General features: G+C 31.7%; 1 protein-coding gene across 1 annotated transcript; it reads right to left on the bottom strand.

Annotated features, from left to right (window-relative positions):
- Positions 1-855: 855 nt before the first annotated feature.
- On the bottom strand, positions 856-14,572 carry LOC145313055 (uncharacterized). Its single transcript, XM_080152316.1, has 12 exons — positions 13,510-14,572; positions 13,066-13,122; positions 12,802-12,868; positions 11,909-12,010; positions 11,219-11,329; positions 10,307-10,386; positions 6,439-6,515; positions 5,007-5,252; positions 4,641-4,770; positions 3,952-4,158; positions 3,444-3,572; positions 856-2,913 (listed from the first exon to the last, which is right to left on the bottom strand). Exons 1-12 carry the CDS (start codon positions 13,681-13,683, stop codon positions 2,866-2,868), a joined length of 1,428 nt encoding a protein of 475 aa, XP_080008442.1. The 5' UTR covers positions 13,684-14,572; the 3' UTR covers positions 856-2,865.
- Between the last annotated feature and the right edge of the window lie 1,356 nt (positions 14,573-15,928).

Below are 15,928 nucleotides of genomic sequence, written 5' to 3' on the forward strand. Positions count from 1 at the left end.
AAATAATCTTATTCAAAACATATGCAAAACTATTTCTATTTGTCTTTACAAAACTAGATCTATTAGAAAAAACTTTCGAAAATAACGTTTACTTTTTGTTTATATTTAAGTTATAAAAGTGATGTTTTTCTTTCAATTTCATTTTTTAAAAAAATGTCTTGAATTTCAAATTAAAATCTTAATTTTTAGTACTAGGTACTATTTAAATATATAACATTGCCCTTATGATCAATTTTGAATTGTCATATCATTTTTGACAAAAAAAGCTTATCAAATTCATTTCTTTGTAATTTTAATTTTTATGATCTTAGATCATTTTTTTCATAGTTTTTAGCACAAAATAAAATTTGAATACAAATTACATGAAAACAATAAAATAATATTATACAAAACTGAAAGAACGACTAAGTGCATTGACAAAAGATATGGTTAGCATGCCCTCTTATAAGAGATAATTGTAGTACAGCTACTCAACTTATTTCTTTTTAGATGAAACTTTTCTCAACTTAAGAGTCGGTCTGTCCGTCTGTAAAGTCGGGCTTTGACCGATTATTTAGGTATGTTAAAATTGTCCTATCGACCTCGAACTTTGCATAATAAATACTGAAAAAATTAAGTCCAATGTAATAAGCAAAACATCTCTATAATCAAGTCTTAAACGTTAGTGCGAATATTTCTTAGATTTGTAATAACTTAATTGTTTCTATAATATTTTCATTGCAATAGATGTTTTTTGTCATCCCTTGTTAAAGCTAGTTATAATGTTGGTAACTTCATAAACATTTCTTTAGTATATAGGATAACTTGTCTATGGATATTTGTAATCCACATTTATTCGTTTTTAACGTATTTATCTTGCTATTGCTGCCTGCTTATGGATATAACTGTCTTTGTTTCAAAACAAATATTGTCATAAAATGTTACTTGTGTGATGGAAATTAAATTGTTCTTAGGATTAATAATACAAAAGAGTGATATATCATATGCAGGGATCTAAAGGGATAAGACAATGGCCGATAACTTTATATCCCAAATGATGATACACAAAATTACTCTTTCTGTAGATTACAATTAGAAGTTGAAATGTTTGGACAGTGGACACTCAACTTGTTGAATCAACCAATCAAAATTCATCAAAAGTCCCAAAAGTTGTTAAGCCAACGAATAAGAAAATGTTATTAAAAGTTAAAACTTATTAAAACTTTGGGGACTACTGTAATTATCGGCCCATTGTCCCTTCCCTCCCTCCCTAGATTTATGTTACAAAACTATGTGATTAACTATTATACATATGAGTAGGGTTGACAATCCGGATCCGGAATCCGCCCAATTTTTGGCCAATTTTGGAATCCGAATCCTGATCCGTTTTTTAATAGCGGATTCCGGATTCTTATTTGGTAGGCTAAAATTAGCGTCTTGAGCTTTTTCTTTCAACTCTTTTAAAATATGGTTGGATTCTCGGAAGTGAATTATAGAGAACACCAAGAACATTGATTTTTAGGACATATGTATGTAGCACCTAATTTTTAATTTTTTTTTTTAAAAATCCTTTTAAATATTGCTAGAATCCGGAATCCGAATCCGGAATCCGCCAAAAATAAGAATCCGGAATCCGCCAATTTTTTTTGACGGATTCTTTAAGAATCCGGAATCCGAATCCGGCCCAAAAATTCGACGGATTGCCATCACTACATATAAGTATAGGCATGTTATTTTTTAAGAAATCAAAATCAGAATCACTAAAACGAGATCACAATAATAATATTAATAATACGGTTTTCATTACATGAAATACATTATTTAGAATATTTTCCTTTTTGTTTGAAACATAAGAAATGTTTAACTGATTGGCTTTGCCTAACTCTGTAAAGCATAGGTTAGGTATTTAAAATATCTTTTTTTGTCTAAATTTTAAAATGAAGATCAGAATTTTTTGGAAAAAATCTTAAAAGTAGACCATTTAAGATACAAAAAAAAATATTTCTTTGCATTATATGAACAATTTAATTGCCCCAGCCATTTAGTAAACCTATAAGGCCATGGACACTTTATTTTTAGCTCTTTAGTAGCTGCTTACAAAGAATTTGTATTTTACTTTCACAAATAAAATTACTTAAAATATCTTTAGGTATAGCTTAGAAACCGATTAATTTCAGCTGGATTAGAACCGGTTCTCAGCCATACTGAAAAATCATGTATAACGTTGTACAAACAATTTTCACGAATATTAAAATAAAATCATAAAATTAATACCCATTTTGTTAGCACCGCGGCCTTATGCCCCTCGGGGCTAACAAAACTATCTTTGATCTTCCAATTTTTATTTTAATATCCCGCGGAAAGCTGTCTATATTACTATGCGATAAATAACTATAACTGAAGACAGGTAATAAATTCGTTTTAAGATGAATGCCCAAATAAAGAATATCAACATATTAATACGATACATAATACAAGTCATAAAAATAAATCACATATATAGATTTTTATCTTAATAATTGTCCATGTCGATGGAAAATACTACTATAAATTATTTTTTACTTCCAAATGAATGAGGAAAAGATATAATTTGAATGCTTTAAGCATGTTAAAAATTTTACTAGGGACAAGATTTAATCACCAGATTAGTTACAGGAAGTATACCTAACAATTTTTATTATCAAAAACTAAAAAAGTTTTCTTTAAAAATAGTCACCTCTTTAGTTTAAAATAATAATTTTATAGTCTTTTAAAAGACCTTTCACATTTGCAAAATGAAGACTTAGATTAAATAATTGCATTTTAGGAAACAAAAATGCACAATTTGTAATTTTTACAATTTTTTTAGGCCATTTAAAAAGCCTGTATGTTGACTGACAATAGAGTTTAGGAAGAATTTGACCGTTTGGTGAGTGGAAGGGCTGTTGTTTGTTCCTATAAAATCAATAAACAAATAATAAATGGTAGCTTTAAAAAAGGCATAAAAAATGAACAGGGGTGTATATTCTGCACAAGATTCATTTTTTTCCCTGCTGCAAATTTTATATTTTTTCCCCTCCTAGTTTTTTCCAGCAAGGAAGGGGATAAAATGGAAAAATATTTTCAAAACTCTTTAGGTATTTTATTCATAATTTAATTATCCCCCTCCCACATATTCTTTTAGTTTTTTTTCACCAAAGAGGGGAGAAAAATGGAAAAAAATGCTTTCAGTTCTCTTAATTTTTACTTTTTTCCCCCCAATCACATATTTTTATTTTTTTACCCCCTTCCCCCCTCATTCAGCAGGGTCAAATTCGCAGAATATACACCCATGAAAATGAAATAAATGATACACTATAGGCTGTACTGTGTACACTACAGTTACAATAAGAATATGAATAATGTAAAACAAAGATTTTTCTGCTTTTTTTCTTTTTCAAAAACTGTTTAAAATACCTACCAAGGTCGTATAAAGAGGAGTTTACCTGATTATTATGAGAAAGCAATGAGTTGTGAAGTTTCATGTGGTTCTTCAAAGTATAGCTTCTGTTGAATCTTTTGGGGCACAAATGACAAGAGTATGGCATTTCTCCACTGTGAATCAAACTGTGTTCCTAAATAAAGTTAATGTGTTCTTTTCAAATTCAATTTCAGCATAATTTCTTTCATGTAGCTATCCCCTTTAAAAAGCGAAGCATTTCTATGATTAGGTTCATCTGATTTTTGGAATATTGATTCATATTACCACAAGGTACAATGTTTAAGCGAAGCATCTCTATAATCAAGTCCAAAAATATAAGTATGTCCTTAAATAGTATCCTGTATATAAGAAGTTTTGCAACAAATTTACTTTCAATTTTGTTTAGACTTGTGCATTAATATTCTGCTTATTCAGTTCTGACACTCTACAAGTTTCGATGGTCGTTTGTTCTACTTTTTAAGAGCTTCGCATTTATGTATTTTGTCATCCTTGTTATTTTAGGGTTTACTTACCTTTAAATGATGCTTCATTCTAAACCGTTTTGGACAAACACCGCAGGCAAAGGGCCGAGATGGATCCTCAGTCTTTGGATAAACAGCAGTAGAGGAAGCCAAAGCAGCCATAGTATTAGCAGCTGCTGCCACAGCCGCCAAGGTGGCAGCTGTTGTTTCTGGAGTTGTTAGTGTTGGTGTTGTGTGTCCGTTGGCAGTCATAGGAGATCCTGTGGGAAAATACTTGATTGTTGTTTAGTTTCTTAATAAAGAAGTGCATAAGGTTTTTTGTCTAAAGCTTAAGATCTCGAAAAATTCTTGGTACTGATTGCACTTTGTATTGAAGATTCGTAAATGTATTGGGATGGTTCTAGGCTATTCTCCTAACCCCAACCTGTAATCCTCTAGATGCTAAGGGTGGAGCAACTGTTATATATATGAAAATATATTAAGTTTTATTTATATTACACTAGAAAGCTTATATCCAAACAGTGACAATGAAGAAGAGAATTAAGAAGCCTAATGCAAACAGAAAAAAATGGACAGAAAGACCCCAAGTTTCTTCATAGTTCCATATTGTAAAACTTACAAAAAACTTGTGCTTTAACTCTTGTTTTGGTTATAAAAGTTTCAGATTAGAATTCAAAAAATTCACATTTACTCCCTCTGATTAAAAACATTCACAAAAACAAAATTTATTCAAGTATTTTTCCTGGCAGTAATTGTAAAGGTGGCGTCGGAGTTCTTTTGTTTGATTCGTCCTCAAAGGGTAAAGTTTTGGATAATTGTAGAGGTTTTGTTTGATCCAGTAGGCCGGGCCATTCTCCAGATTTTATACACCTAAAATATTAAAAATTAAAAGTTATGTATTAACGTTTGTTTATTCTGTTATAATTGCAATATCAAATAAAAAGAGAAAAAATTCCAATATGAACATGAATTTTATGGGATAATTTTGTCTGAACCTAAAGATCTCAAAAATTACAGGTTTACCATAGAGGCTAGTAATTAAAAATGACAGATAGGGAATTTATCAAATTTAGCCGAAAAAACTTTAAATTAAACTATTTACAAACCTCGTTGGACTTGATTTTCTTCGATTATGTATAATACTGCGTGGCGGGAAGAGGGGATGGTGCAGAGAATATCTTTTATCCTGTGCACACCTCCCCTTGTTGTCTGATTCTCGTATGGGTGGCGATATAGATTCGCTGTGTGTTACAAAATTGTCCTCGTCCGTTTTCATGGATTTTCTGTTGTTCTTGCTGAGATCTTCAGGTTCTTGTCCAACATATTCAGTTAATACTCGTTTCTTTGTTTCCTCCTTTACAAGGAGAAATAGTTCAATTAGGGTTGGCAATCCGGAATCCGGATTCGGGATCCGGAATCCGCCCAAATTTTGGGCCAATTTTGGAATCCGAATCCGGAATCCGTTTTTTAATAGCGGATTCCGGATTCTGAATTGGTAGGCTAAAATTAGCGCCTTGAGTTTTTTCTTTCAACTTCCCCTCTTTGAAGGCAAAGATTATCATCATTATATAATATCTTTAAAAATCTGGTTCAATTCTTGGAAGTGAATTATAGGAAAAAACCAAAAACATTAATTTTTAGGACATATGTAGCACTTAATTTTTTTAATTTTTAAAAAAAGCCTTTTAAAACATTGTTAGAATCCGGAATCCGAATCCGGAATCCGCAAGGAATCCGCCACTTTTTTTGACGGATTCTTTTAAGAATCCGGAATCCGAATCCGGCCCAAAAATTCGACGGATTGCCATCACTAAGTTCAATATAAATTAAGTTAATATCAGAGATTTAAAGGGATAAGACAATGACCGAGAGATTGATGTACATCCCAAATGATGAAACACAAAATTGCCCCTTATGTAAATTACAATTGAATCTATTGAACACTCAACTTAATGAAGTTGACGAATAAGAAAACGTTATTATCAACTTTAGGGATTAGTGCAATAAACAACAGCCCATTGTACCCCCTTTCCCTGAGTTAATGTGCTAGGAATATGCCAAAAATTGACAAAGGGATATGGATAATATTTATACCTAAATGATATTGGTTTTGAAGTTCTCAATAATTCGCCCACTCCACTGTTTATTCACATTTTATATTTCCAATCAAGTTATGATACTAAAATATACCCACTTAGTAGAATTTATTCTCTTTATTATTAAAAACTAGTATTAAACTTTTGTAATGTTATATTCATGGCGGCCACAGGACACCAACAAACTTCAAGTATCATCCGGATACAGAAGAGTAATATTGTTAAGAATTTTAGCAACTACTCTGATCTGAACAACTTGGATCCAAAAATCCCTTTGAAGCCCCCCAAAAAAATTCGCGCAAATATATCTATCTTCTTTTTTTAAATCAAGACAATTTTTCTACATTTTATGTAAATAAAATGTTACATCCAGGAAAAAACATTTTGTGGTCCTTCAGTAACTTGTAAGTGTCTTTTTTTTTATATTAAATGAACTTTTCATTCCTGTTGTTGTGTCACTGACTCTCTGAGTAGAGACTGGGAAAATGCTTGCGAGATTTGAGACTCTAATGATGTTGCCTTCATTTTGTTGGGTTTTCATACAAGATATTAAAAGTAAAAGAAAAACACTTCCACTCTTATAAAATCTAATACGAGTACAAAAATATCGTGGAGCTCAACAAAACGAACATAAATAAATAATTAAGTATTGTAAGAAACAGAATTGAGAATTTTCAACAAAAATTGTGAAAATTGTAAAATTACATAAAAAAATGCTTAGGTAATAAGGACGTAATTCTATTTTCTAATTTCGTAAGAGATATGCTTTAATTAAATATTATGTAAAATAGTCCTTGAAATCCCTATTTCAAAGCCAAGTTAATAGATATTTCTATCGCAAATGTAAAGATTTGTTACCAAAATAGCTGAATAATAAATATGTTTAAATTGGAGTGATATTTTGAAAGTTACATGCTCTAAATACAGGGTGGCCACGGACTTTTTTTCAAAATAGTATAAAATAGTATGCAAAAAAAAAGTAAATAGTATGCAATAGTATGTAAAATTTTTAAAAATAGTATGCAATAGTATGTAAATTTTTTAAAAATAGTATGAAATAGTATGCATTTTAAACAAAATAGTATGAAATAGCAAGCATTTAAAACACTATAGGGCCTTATAATGTTGGTTAGCTATCAGTAAGGGGGGGGGGGGGGTTTAATGCAACCATCTCGTAATCAGTGAGCAAATGGCACTTAGAATTCGAATTTCGATCTGAAATTTTGCATGAGTAATCCTTGATAGGTCTATTTTCCCTGAATCGAACAAAAAGTTGGAATAGTAACGGCTGGCGGCTGGCAGCTCAGCCGTTTAGCCATTTTTTGCCTTTTTTTAGGGCAAATTCATCATTAATTACGTAGGAATCAACTTTTTAAAACATATTTCTGGTTTAATTCATTTTAAATGATAACAATAACCATTTTTTAAAATTTTTAGTACCAGCTGCTAAACGGCTAGAACCGGCAGAAAACGGCTGGGAGCCGCTAAGAGTATAAAGGGTAGTTAGGGCTTGTGACATGTCTAGGGGTAGGTTTCTATGGGTGCTGAGCTCAAAAATGCTCATTCTACTCTTGGCCGCTCGCAGCTGAGCTGCAGCTGTTACCCAGCTGCCATATGGATTGGCCGTCACTATTTTTAGTAGTATTTTTGAGCTCAGCACCCATAAAAACGTACCCCTAGACATGTCACAAGCCCTATCTACTCTTCATACTCTTGGCCGCTCCCAGCCGTTTTCAGCCGGTTCTAGCCGTTTAGCAGCTGGTACTAGAAATTCAAAAAATGGTTATTGCTATCATTTTAAATGAATTAAACCAAAACTATGTTTTAAAAAGTTGATTCCTACGTAAATAATGATGAATTTGCCCTAAAAATAGGCCAAAAACGGCTAAACGGCTGAGCTGCAGCCGCCAGCAGTTACTTTTCCAACTTTTTGTTCGATTTAGGGAAAATAGACCTACCAAGGATTACCCATGCAAAATTTCAGCTCGAAATTCGAATTCTAAGTGCCATTTGCTCACTGATTACGAGATGGTTGCATTAAACCCCCCCCCCCCCCCCTTTGAAATGTCCGTCTGTCCGTATGTCTTAGTTTGGGGGAAACGTGATTTTCTCGGCTCCTATAAAAGATAAAAGGCTGAAATTTTTAAACAACATTCCCATTATTAAGGAGCACAATTAACTATAAAACATCAATGGTGGTAGGACCGCTTTTTAGCAGGTTTTAGGCTATTTTTGTGTTTTTCACATTTTTCTCCATATCTTTGGTGTTTATGGTCTGATTTCCAAAAAAATTTCAGTTATAGTATCAAAATTAAAATTCCTGTCGTTTCAAGAAAACAACTATGACGGTCAGACTGCCTTTAAGCAGGTTTTAGGCTATTTTTGTATTTTTCACATTTTTCTTCATACCTTTGGTGTTTATGGCCCGATTTCCGAAGTTTTTCAGTTATATATATCAAAATTAAATTTCCTGTCGTTTCAAGAAAACATCAATAGCGGTCAGACTGCCTTTTTGCAGGTTTTTGGCTATTTTTATATTTTTCACATTTTTCCTCCTATCTTTGGTGTTTATGGTCCGTTTTTAAAATTTTTTGTAGTTAAATATATCAAAATTAAATTTCCCGTTGGTTTAAGCATCCAGTGTGTAATTTACTTTGACCGTCAGTCTGTTAGTCATAGTACTGAAATATAAATATTAAGAAATTAAAAACAAATGTTGAAAAGGTTTCGTGATTTTTTCCTAATATACCTACATGCTTTAAACAACTAATATCTAAATTCTTATTTATTTGTTTGTGCTTCGCTACTTATGGATGTTGTCATCCTTGTTGTTCATATATAGGACAATCCGGTCCAAAAGTATGTAGCGCAGCGATAACACTAAATACTGAAATAAAACTGATATACTAGATATGGCATATTTATTTAAAGTAGATCGACACATTCCAATAGTATACAATTGATTCTAAATTCTTAAAACCAGCCTATCTATGATTAGAAAGTACGTAGCATTTTTAACATTTTTCATATAGACAGTAGCTGCGCTATTTCAAGTTGTGTATGTTCAATTTATACTTTTTACGTCAATATATTGTCGCGACAGGTTATGTTCAGTGTCAGTATATTGTTTACCTTAACTACAGCTGGGAGTTTTTTTAAGTGCTGCTTTTCTATAAATAGGTTCTCATGTATGTCTGTCCGTACGTAACGGATAGCTCTTGACGATAATTTAGGTATGTTAAAGTTGTCCTATTGTTTTCAAACTGCATTATATGATGTCCGAAACCGTTAGATACTTTATAATTATTGTCAGTATGATTTAATTATGATTCAAAGGAAGATTAGCCACAATTTTATGAACGATTATTTTTAGTTTAATTTTTATCCTATAATATAAGTAGTAGTTAAGTTTGTTTTTCTAAAGCCAAAAGTATGTTGGTCCTAATCGGTTATACTTTTCAGCTAAGCTCATAAAAAACTTGGTTGGTTTTAAGCTATTTTCCTGAGGCGAGGGGCGAAGCAACAAGTGTTATGTAATTGATAAATCAACCCTATCATCTAATTGCAAAAGGGGGGGGGGGGAGAAATGTGGTGACTCGTCACACGTGACACGACATACCAGCAATTTTATTTTGGGTGCTACTCCCTTAGTTTTAGAGATAATTGGGTGAAATCTTTTTGGTTGTGTCACTAATTACCCCAAGTTTTGGTATCTTTCAAAAAAAAATCTTTACATTGAATGTAGAAATACCAATAACTTTCAATAAAGGTACAACAATCTGAACTGAAAGACTACTTTCTTCTGGAAACATTTCTAAAAAAAAATTGAAAACAAAGTAGCGATTTTGCCGTATTTTCACTGTAGCATTTGATAGGTTATTTTAGGTTAGGTAAGTGTTAATGATTGCCCCGCAGGGACTAGAAATAGGAGAAAAGATACTGTGAAAATGCGATGAAACCTGCTACTTGGCTTTCTTTTCATGATAAAAAAATTCAGTTTGTTTTAGTTACCTAAAAATTTAAGATTTACCTGAAATCCAAAGAAATAGTGGAAATAGTATGCAATTTTGGACAATAGTGGAAATAGCATATTTTTTTGGAATAGTTTGCATAGTATGCAAAAATAGTGGAAATAGTGGAAATAGTATGTTTGTGGCCAGCCTGTAAATAAGTCTTGAGTTTATGGAAAATTAAATGACGGAAAACTTTATCTTTTTGTTTCACATAGTTTTAATACCAACATTATTGTGTAATTATTAATTTTGGGGTAAGAATAGATAAACTAGCTGGCAAGTGGTATGAAGACCCGCCTGAAGAGGTTTATGCTGCTGAGAATCCACTGCCGTTTCTTGTCGTTCTGTACATAATCCAGATACTGGTATCTTTGGTCCTGAAATTATGAACAGAAAGTTGTCATAAAGAGCAGTACAAGACTATATATTTGAGATTCAACATTATGAAAACTTTTTTGGACTCAGATTTTTCACTATTTACCTACTAATAGCTTTTCTTTAAAAATATTGTTTTGACTAAATGATTAGGTAGGTAGGTATTAATGCCAGATAAAAAATAATGGAAGTAAACAGTTTTTTTCCTGATAAAATAAAAAATAACCCAAAGCCTTATAACTTTTTCTGTTTTCCTATAGCCGAATGTAGTATGTTTATTGTGTAAATATGTGGGTTTGGTAAGTAATATCTATATAGTGATTAATACAAAATATTTTTGAAAAGGCTAATATTGGTCCTAGATGTGGGAAATATTGTAAGATATAAAAATACTTTAGCCACCGTTTAACTTTCACTTTCTCATTGTCTGTCTGTTTGTTTGTCTGTTTGTCTGTGTGTCTGTTTGTTTGTAGCGAAGGATCTCGCTAACCGCAGAACCGATCGGGTTCTCCTTTACAAGGTAGTTTCTCATAGGTCCCGGGAAGGTTTATAACTATTTTCTTGGAGGGTAGGACACTCCCAACCCCCCCAAAAATGATAAATAACCCCCCCAAAAAAAAAAATTTTCTTTTTAAAACTAAAATTAAAATAGTGGGGTCGAATAACCCCCCCCCCCAAAAAAAAAAAAATAAATTGTTTTTTCTTTCTTTTTTATTTTAAATCTAAAATACGAAAAATTGGTTTGATCAAACCTCTTGGGGCAAAGCCCTAGAGGCTAGGGGCGAAGCCGCTAGTTAAAAAAAAAGAATGCGATGCGAGAAGTGTAAACTACACCTGTTTGTGTTTGTTGTTGTTGATTTAGAGGCTCTGTGAGTCCCTGGACCCCCAGTACACTGGCAGCCTCCATCAGGGGAATAATCAAGTGGGACGGAACTGTTATTTCACCTAAAATTAATCACGTGATATATACGTGGAGTGGAGTCATATAAATTAAAATGTAAAGATTTATTTATAAAACGCTTTCATTACTCTGAAAGTAAACGAGAGTAATTTATTACTAAACTCCCGTTTATTTGCCTTGCCAAGTAATTAAAATCAAAAATCTAAAGGGATAAGACAATGGCCGATAAATCAATGTACATCCCCAATGATGATAACAAAATTTTCCCTTCTGTACATTAAAATTAGTTGTTTAACTTTTGATCACTCACCTTAAATAACCAATCAATCAAAATTCACTAATGTCCTAAAAGATGTTAAGCCAACGAACAAGAAAAAAATTTGGGGACTAATATAATAAACAGCCTATTGTCCCTTCTCTCTATTGATTAAAATTTTCATGCCTTAAATATGACACTAGGGTTCCAAGAATCTAAATAACTGGAGGGTAGTATACTTTGTATTATACTAGTGGCTGAATCCATAGCCCTAGCTAAAACCACTCTGAAACCTATGTGAATAATTCTATCAGTATAGTAGACATCGTAAAACCTTACTACTTTATATTATAGAATAGGATCTTACCTTTATACATAAATGCCAGAATGAGTTCAAGTACATGTGATTGTACGTCAGGAATTACCACGATTGGGTAGCCGAAGCAACCATTCTGTTCCATTGTCATGCCTGAATAATATGTTGCATTATTAGGTAGAGTAAAACTTTAGAAGGGGTTAAATAACTGCATGTTCCCACCCCGTGGACCCTGTGCCGACTTTCAATTAGGTCTTTAAAAATTTGCCAACAGCATCGTAACACAGCCAAGTCGCTACAAAAGAGCCGACAGCAATTTGCTGGCACACGAAAAAGGTCCCCAAGACAGGGGCCAGGTTAGGTATACTTGTTAGATTTATTGTTTCATTTAATAATAGACAATATTACCTATTCTGTCTTAAAGATATGATTTTTAACTATAAGAATTAAGTAGAAATTTACGTTGTGTTCAAATAGGGTACTGTACCTGCTGGTTAAAGAACTTTCAAGTTTTGGTTTTCCACAATACAATACAACTTTAGATTTAGTTTCAATTTATGCCTTCTTTAAAAAGTTATAAGAATCTATGTTGAGCCAAGGCCCAACTTTAATTGTAAAAATCAGAGTTTCGGATCCGGATCCGCATTTTTTTGGGTCCAAGGATCCGGATCCGCATTTTTCTGCGGAGCCGGATCCTTGTACTCAAAAAAATGCCAAAAAATGGAAAAATCTACCTAAATTTATATAAAATCTCAGACATTCTCTTGATGAGAGCCAATCTTTAAGGTTTAGGTTCAGACTTGAAAATTAAAAGTATTTTTGACTTCGAATTAAAGAATAAATATTTTTTGAAAAATTTGGTGATTTTATTTTTATTGTCAAGGATCCGGATCCGCATACAATCAATGCGGATCCGAAAATAGTTGTAAAAATGTTGTCCTAACCTTTCTCTGGATTGAAGAATATATTTCTGAAATAAGTTGAGCAAGTTGCAAGTACCAGTCTGTGTGCCTACAATAAAAGTAATAATTAAGCTTTTAAGAATAAAACATGCCTTAAATATGAAAAATATCTAAAAAGATAGATTAGTAGGTATTTTAAATAACTTCACATGCATTTTATTAAATAAAATACAAATAACTATACCTGCCTATCACTATTAGCCAACATAAAAATATTTGTTTTAAAAAGCAAAAATTAAACAATACCTTGTAGAACTTTCCTCCAGTACATGTCACTGTAACGTCCGACAAGCTATCTATTCCCTTCAAATAGCAAAATTAAAATTAAAAAGGTTGACAAAACATATGGCAACTTTGATTATCCGAAGCTAAAGACATTTTCTACATATTAGCCACTGTTTCTTATTGTTTAGACCCAAGTCGTCATTGAGTAGTTGATATACTTTTTCATTTTACTATTACCAACTCAAATTCTATGATAAAGAACATAATGACCCTCTAACTCATGAGAGTTTATCATTTTATCTCACCAGCAACTAGTAAGTAGATTTTAAGCAGTAAATAATTTTAGCCCTTAAATATCCCGGGAACTATGTGAATCTTTCCTAAAAAAGAGAGCTCAAGAGATTAGCGAGAAATAAACGGACAGACAAAAATTCCTTACTACTCTATTTGATAGATTATTCTTACTTCTTGTGGTGAGATGAGTCGGATAAATGAAGCGACGGAGACAGAGTAATTATTCCATGTTAGTTTATACTCCGACACGGAGAGACCTCCGCCCAACATTCCTCTGGGAGTGCTAGGAGATTCTAAACCTCCTAACATACTCATCTGAAAAAAAAGAAAAGTAATTAAGAACATGTTTTAGGTTTCACCCGTTAAATTAAAATACTAAGGGGAAAAAATCAAAAGGAGAGCGGACTGGACTGTTTATGTTGAATGTTCGATAGTTTCAACCACTAATTTTATTCTACAATAGGGTAATTTTGTGCGTCATTATAAGGGATGTACATCAATTTAAAATATCCTCTCCCTTTTTATCCTTTGGAAACAAGTTATTTGACTTTGTCGCATGTCAAGGGCCTTTGGTTAAGTAAGGCTAGCCCCTTTCCATGCCATGGCAAACAGTCATATATTTATTACCACGACCCGGTGGACATATCACGCTTTGAAAATCAAGTAGGTAACTCTATGATATTTAAGTAAATGCGCACATTTACAACTAAAATTTGAGTACGTATAATACATTCTTTATTATAAATTTTATATTAAAATATTTTTAAAAATTGAAAATATAATCAGCTGTTTGAACTAAACTTATGAATCACAAATAAAATAAGAAATTAATTATTTTGCAACTTAACATTGTCTAGGTACATATACCAATAAACATTGAACACCATTAAAAAAAATGGATAAGGGAACTTTTCTAAGCACCTATTTACTTATACAATTATTAATATTATCTGAAAAAAAAGATAAAAAAAACTGTTAAAGTTGTTAATTCAAGATGTTAAAAAAAATTTTAGTTGGTTTATAATATTATAATAATATTGACATATACTATTTAAATGTATAATAAATAAAGATTAATAAAATGACAATCATTAAAAACAAACAAAATAATTAAAATGAGCTGTAATATAGTAATAATCATTTCCCCCTAGCCGTCTAAAAAACTGTCTGGCTCTAAAAAAAAATTAATCGCTGCGGGATTTTTCATTGTTGTTAATGACATTGGGGCCGCTGTTGTGTCTGTGAGACTGTGTCTGTGATGTGTTGTGTAGTTTTTTTTCTGCTAGTTAGTTTACCTCGGTACGGATAGCCGCTTTAAAAAGTAAAATCCGTAAATATCATGGAGAGAGGGGATATATATTGGACTAAAAATTAAATTTTTATTGTACCCATAAGCACGCTCTCTCAAACACTGGTTAAAACTTTAGGTATTTTTATAAAATTTTGATTGATTAAATTCGAACTATCATTATCCTTGCAAATTTATTTCAACCAACTTAAAGTTTATCAATGAAGGGATAATATTGTTTGTCATCATCGAGAATCTACATAAATTTATCGTCCATTGTCTAATCCTTATAGATTCCTGCTAATTACTGAAAAAACAATGGAAAACTCAACCAATTTATAGGAAATATATCAAATTCAAATGTTTTGTTTTGGAAAATGAAGCTGTCGTGTTGGTATTGAATCGATACAAAGATATTTTTACCCTTCACATTTATTCCCTAAAAATTGTATGTTGAAAAAGCATGAAAAGGGGGGCAAGGAATTATTCAAGCACAATCAAAGAAAAAAATATAGTTTTCTGTGTCTACCTAATATATTCAGGCAAAAAAATATTTTAGTATGTCAGTATTCCTATCTCATTTTTACAGTGCAGTGGAGAAAAGTTACTGTAGTATTTGTCCAAATGTCTTGTAAATTACTGCAGCGATGGCCGTAGCTATTCCACGGTCAGGTTACGGTTTGCGATTATGGAACGGCAATATTATTATGGGTGTCAACCATAAAAAGTTTTTTTTTTCAAAAACTTTTTTTAATGTGAATTTTCTTTAATGAAACACAATTTCTTCTCATTTAAAGAATGATGTATATAAAAGTTTATAATTTTACGGGAAAAATTGCTAAATGTTGACACCCTTGTGTTTACGACGACCTCTCGGAGAATGTGAAAAGTGCGGCATTTTGGCTTAGTTGCGCGCTAACCTTTGGTCTGGGATGTTTGTAGTGCTCCTAGCTGGCTAATTATTTACAGTTAAAATGTATTCATTCTTTAAAAGTCTTATTGTGGAGTTAAAAAATTATTTTTTTCTGACATTATTTTATTTTTTATTTGATTTTTGTGACCGAAAATAATTTTTTTATATATTTTAATGACAATTTAATTGTGATTTCATAAATGGCATAGTGACACGTAATGGTTAATGAATAATTGAATGAATTAAAATTTCCTAAAAATTTAATTATAACACATCGTTTGCATGAGAGTTTTTAATTAAGAACCTCAATCTATGTTTATATTATTTATTTAAATTTAATTACCCAATAATTTAGGAATTAGCTTTTAAGGTATCTATCTATATATGTA

The sequence above is a fragment of the Acartia tonsa genome, chromosome 1, assembly GCF_053477335.1.
Source record: "Acartia tonsa isolate MP-2025a chromosome 1, ASM5347733v1, whole genome shotgun sequence".
Taxonomy (NCBI): domain Eukaryota; kingdom Metazoa; phylum Arthropoda; class Copepoda; order Calanoida; family Acartiidae; genus Acartia; species Acartia tonsa.

Bases quoted from the DNA above. Each gene is read 5' to 3' on its own strand.
- LOC145313055 (XM_080152316.1), bottom strand. From the start codon at position 13,683: ATGTTCTTAATTACTTTTCTTTTTTTTCAGATGAGTATGTTAGGAGGT. The intron at 11,330-11,908 runs GTAAGATCCTAT...GATTAATTTTAG, and splicing joins TCTGGCATTTATGTATAAAG to GTGAAATAACAGTTCCGTCC. The intron at 4,159-4,640 runs AAAATACTTGAA...TTTCCCACAGGA, and splicing joins CTTTACAATTACTGCCAGGA to TCTCCTATGACTGCCAACGG.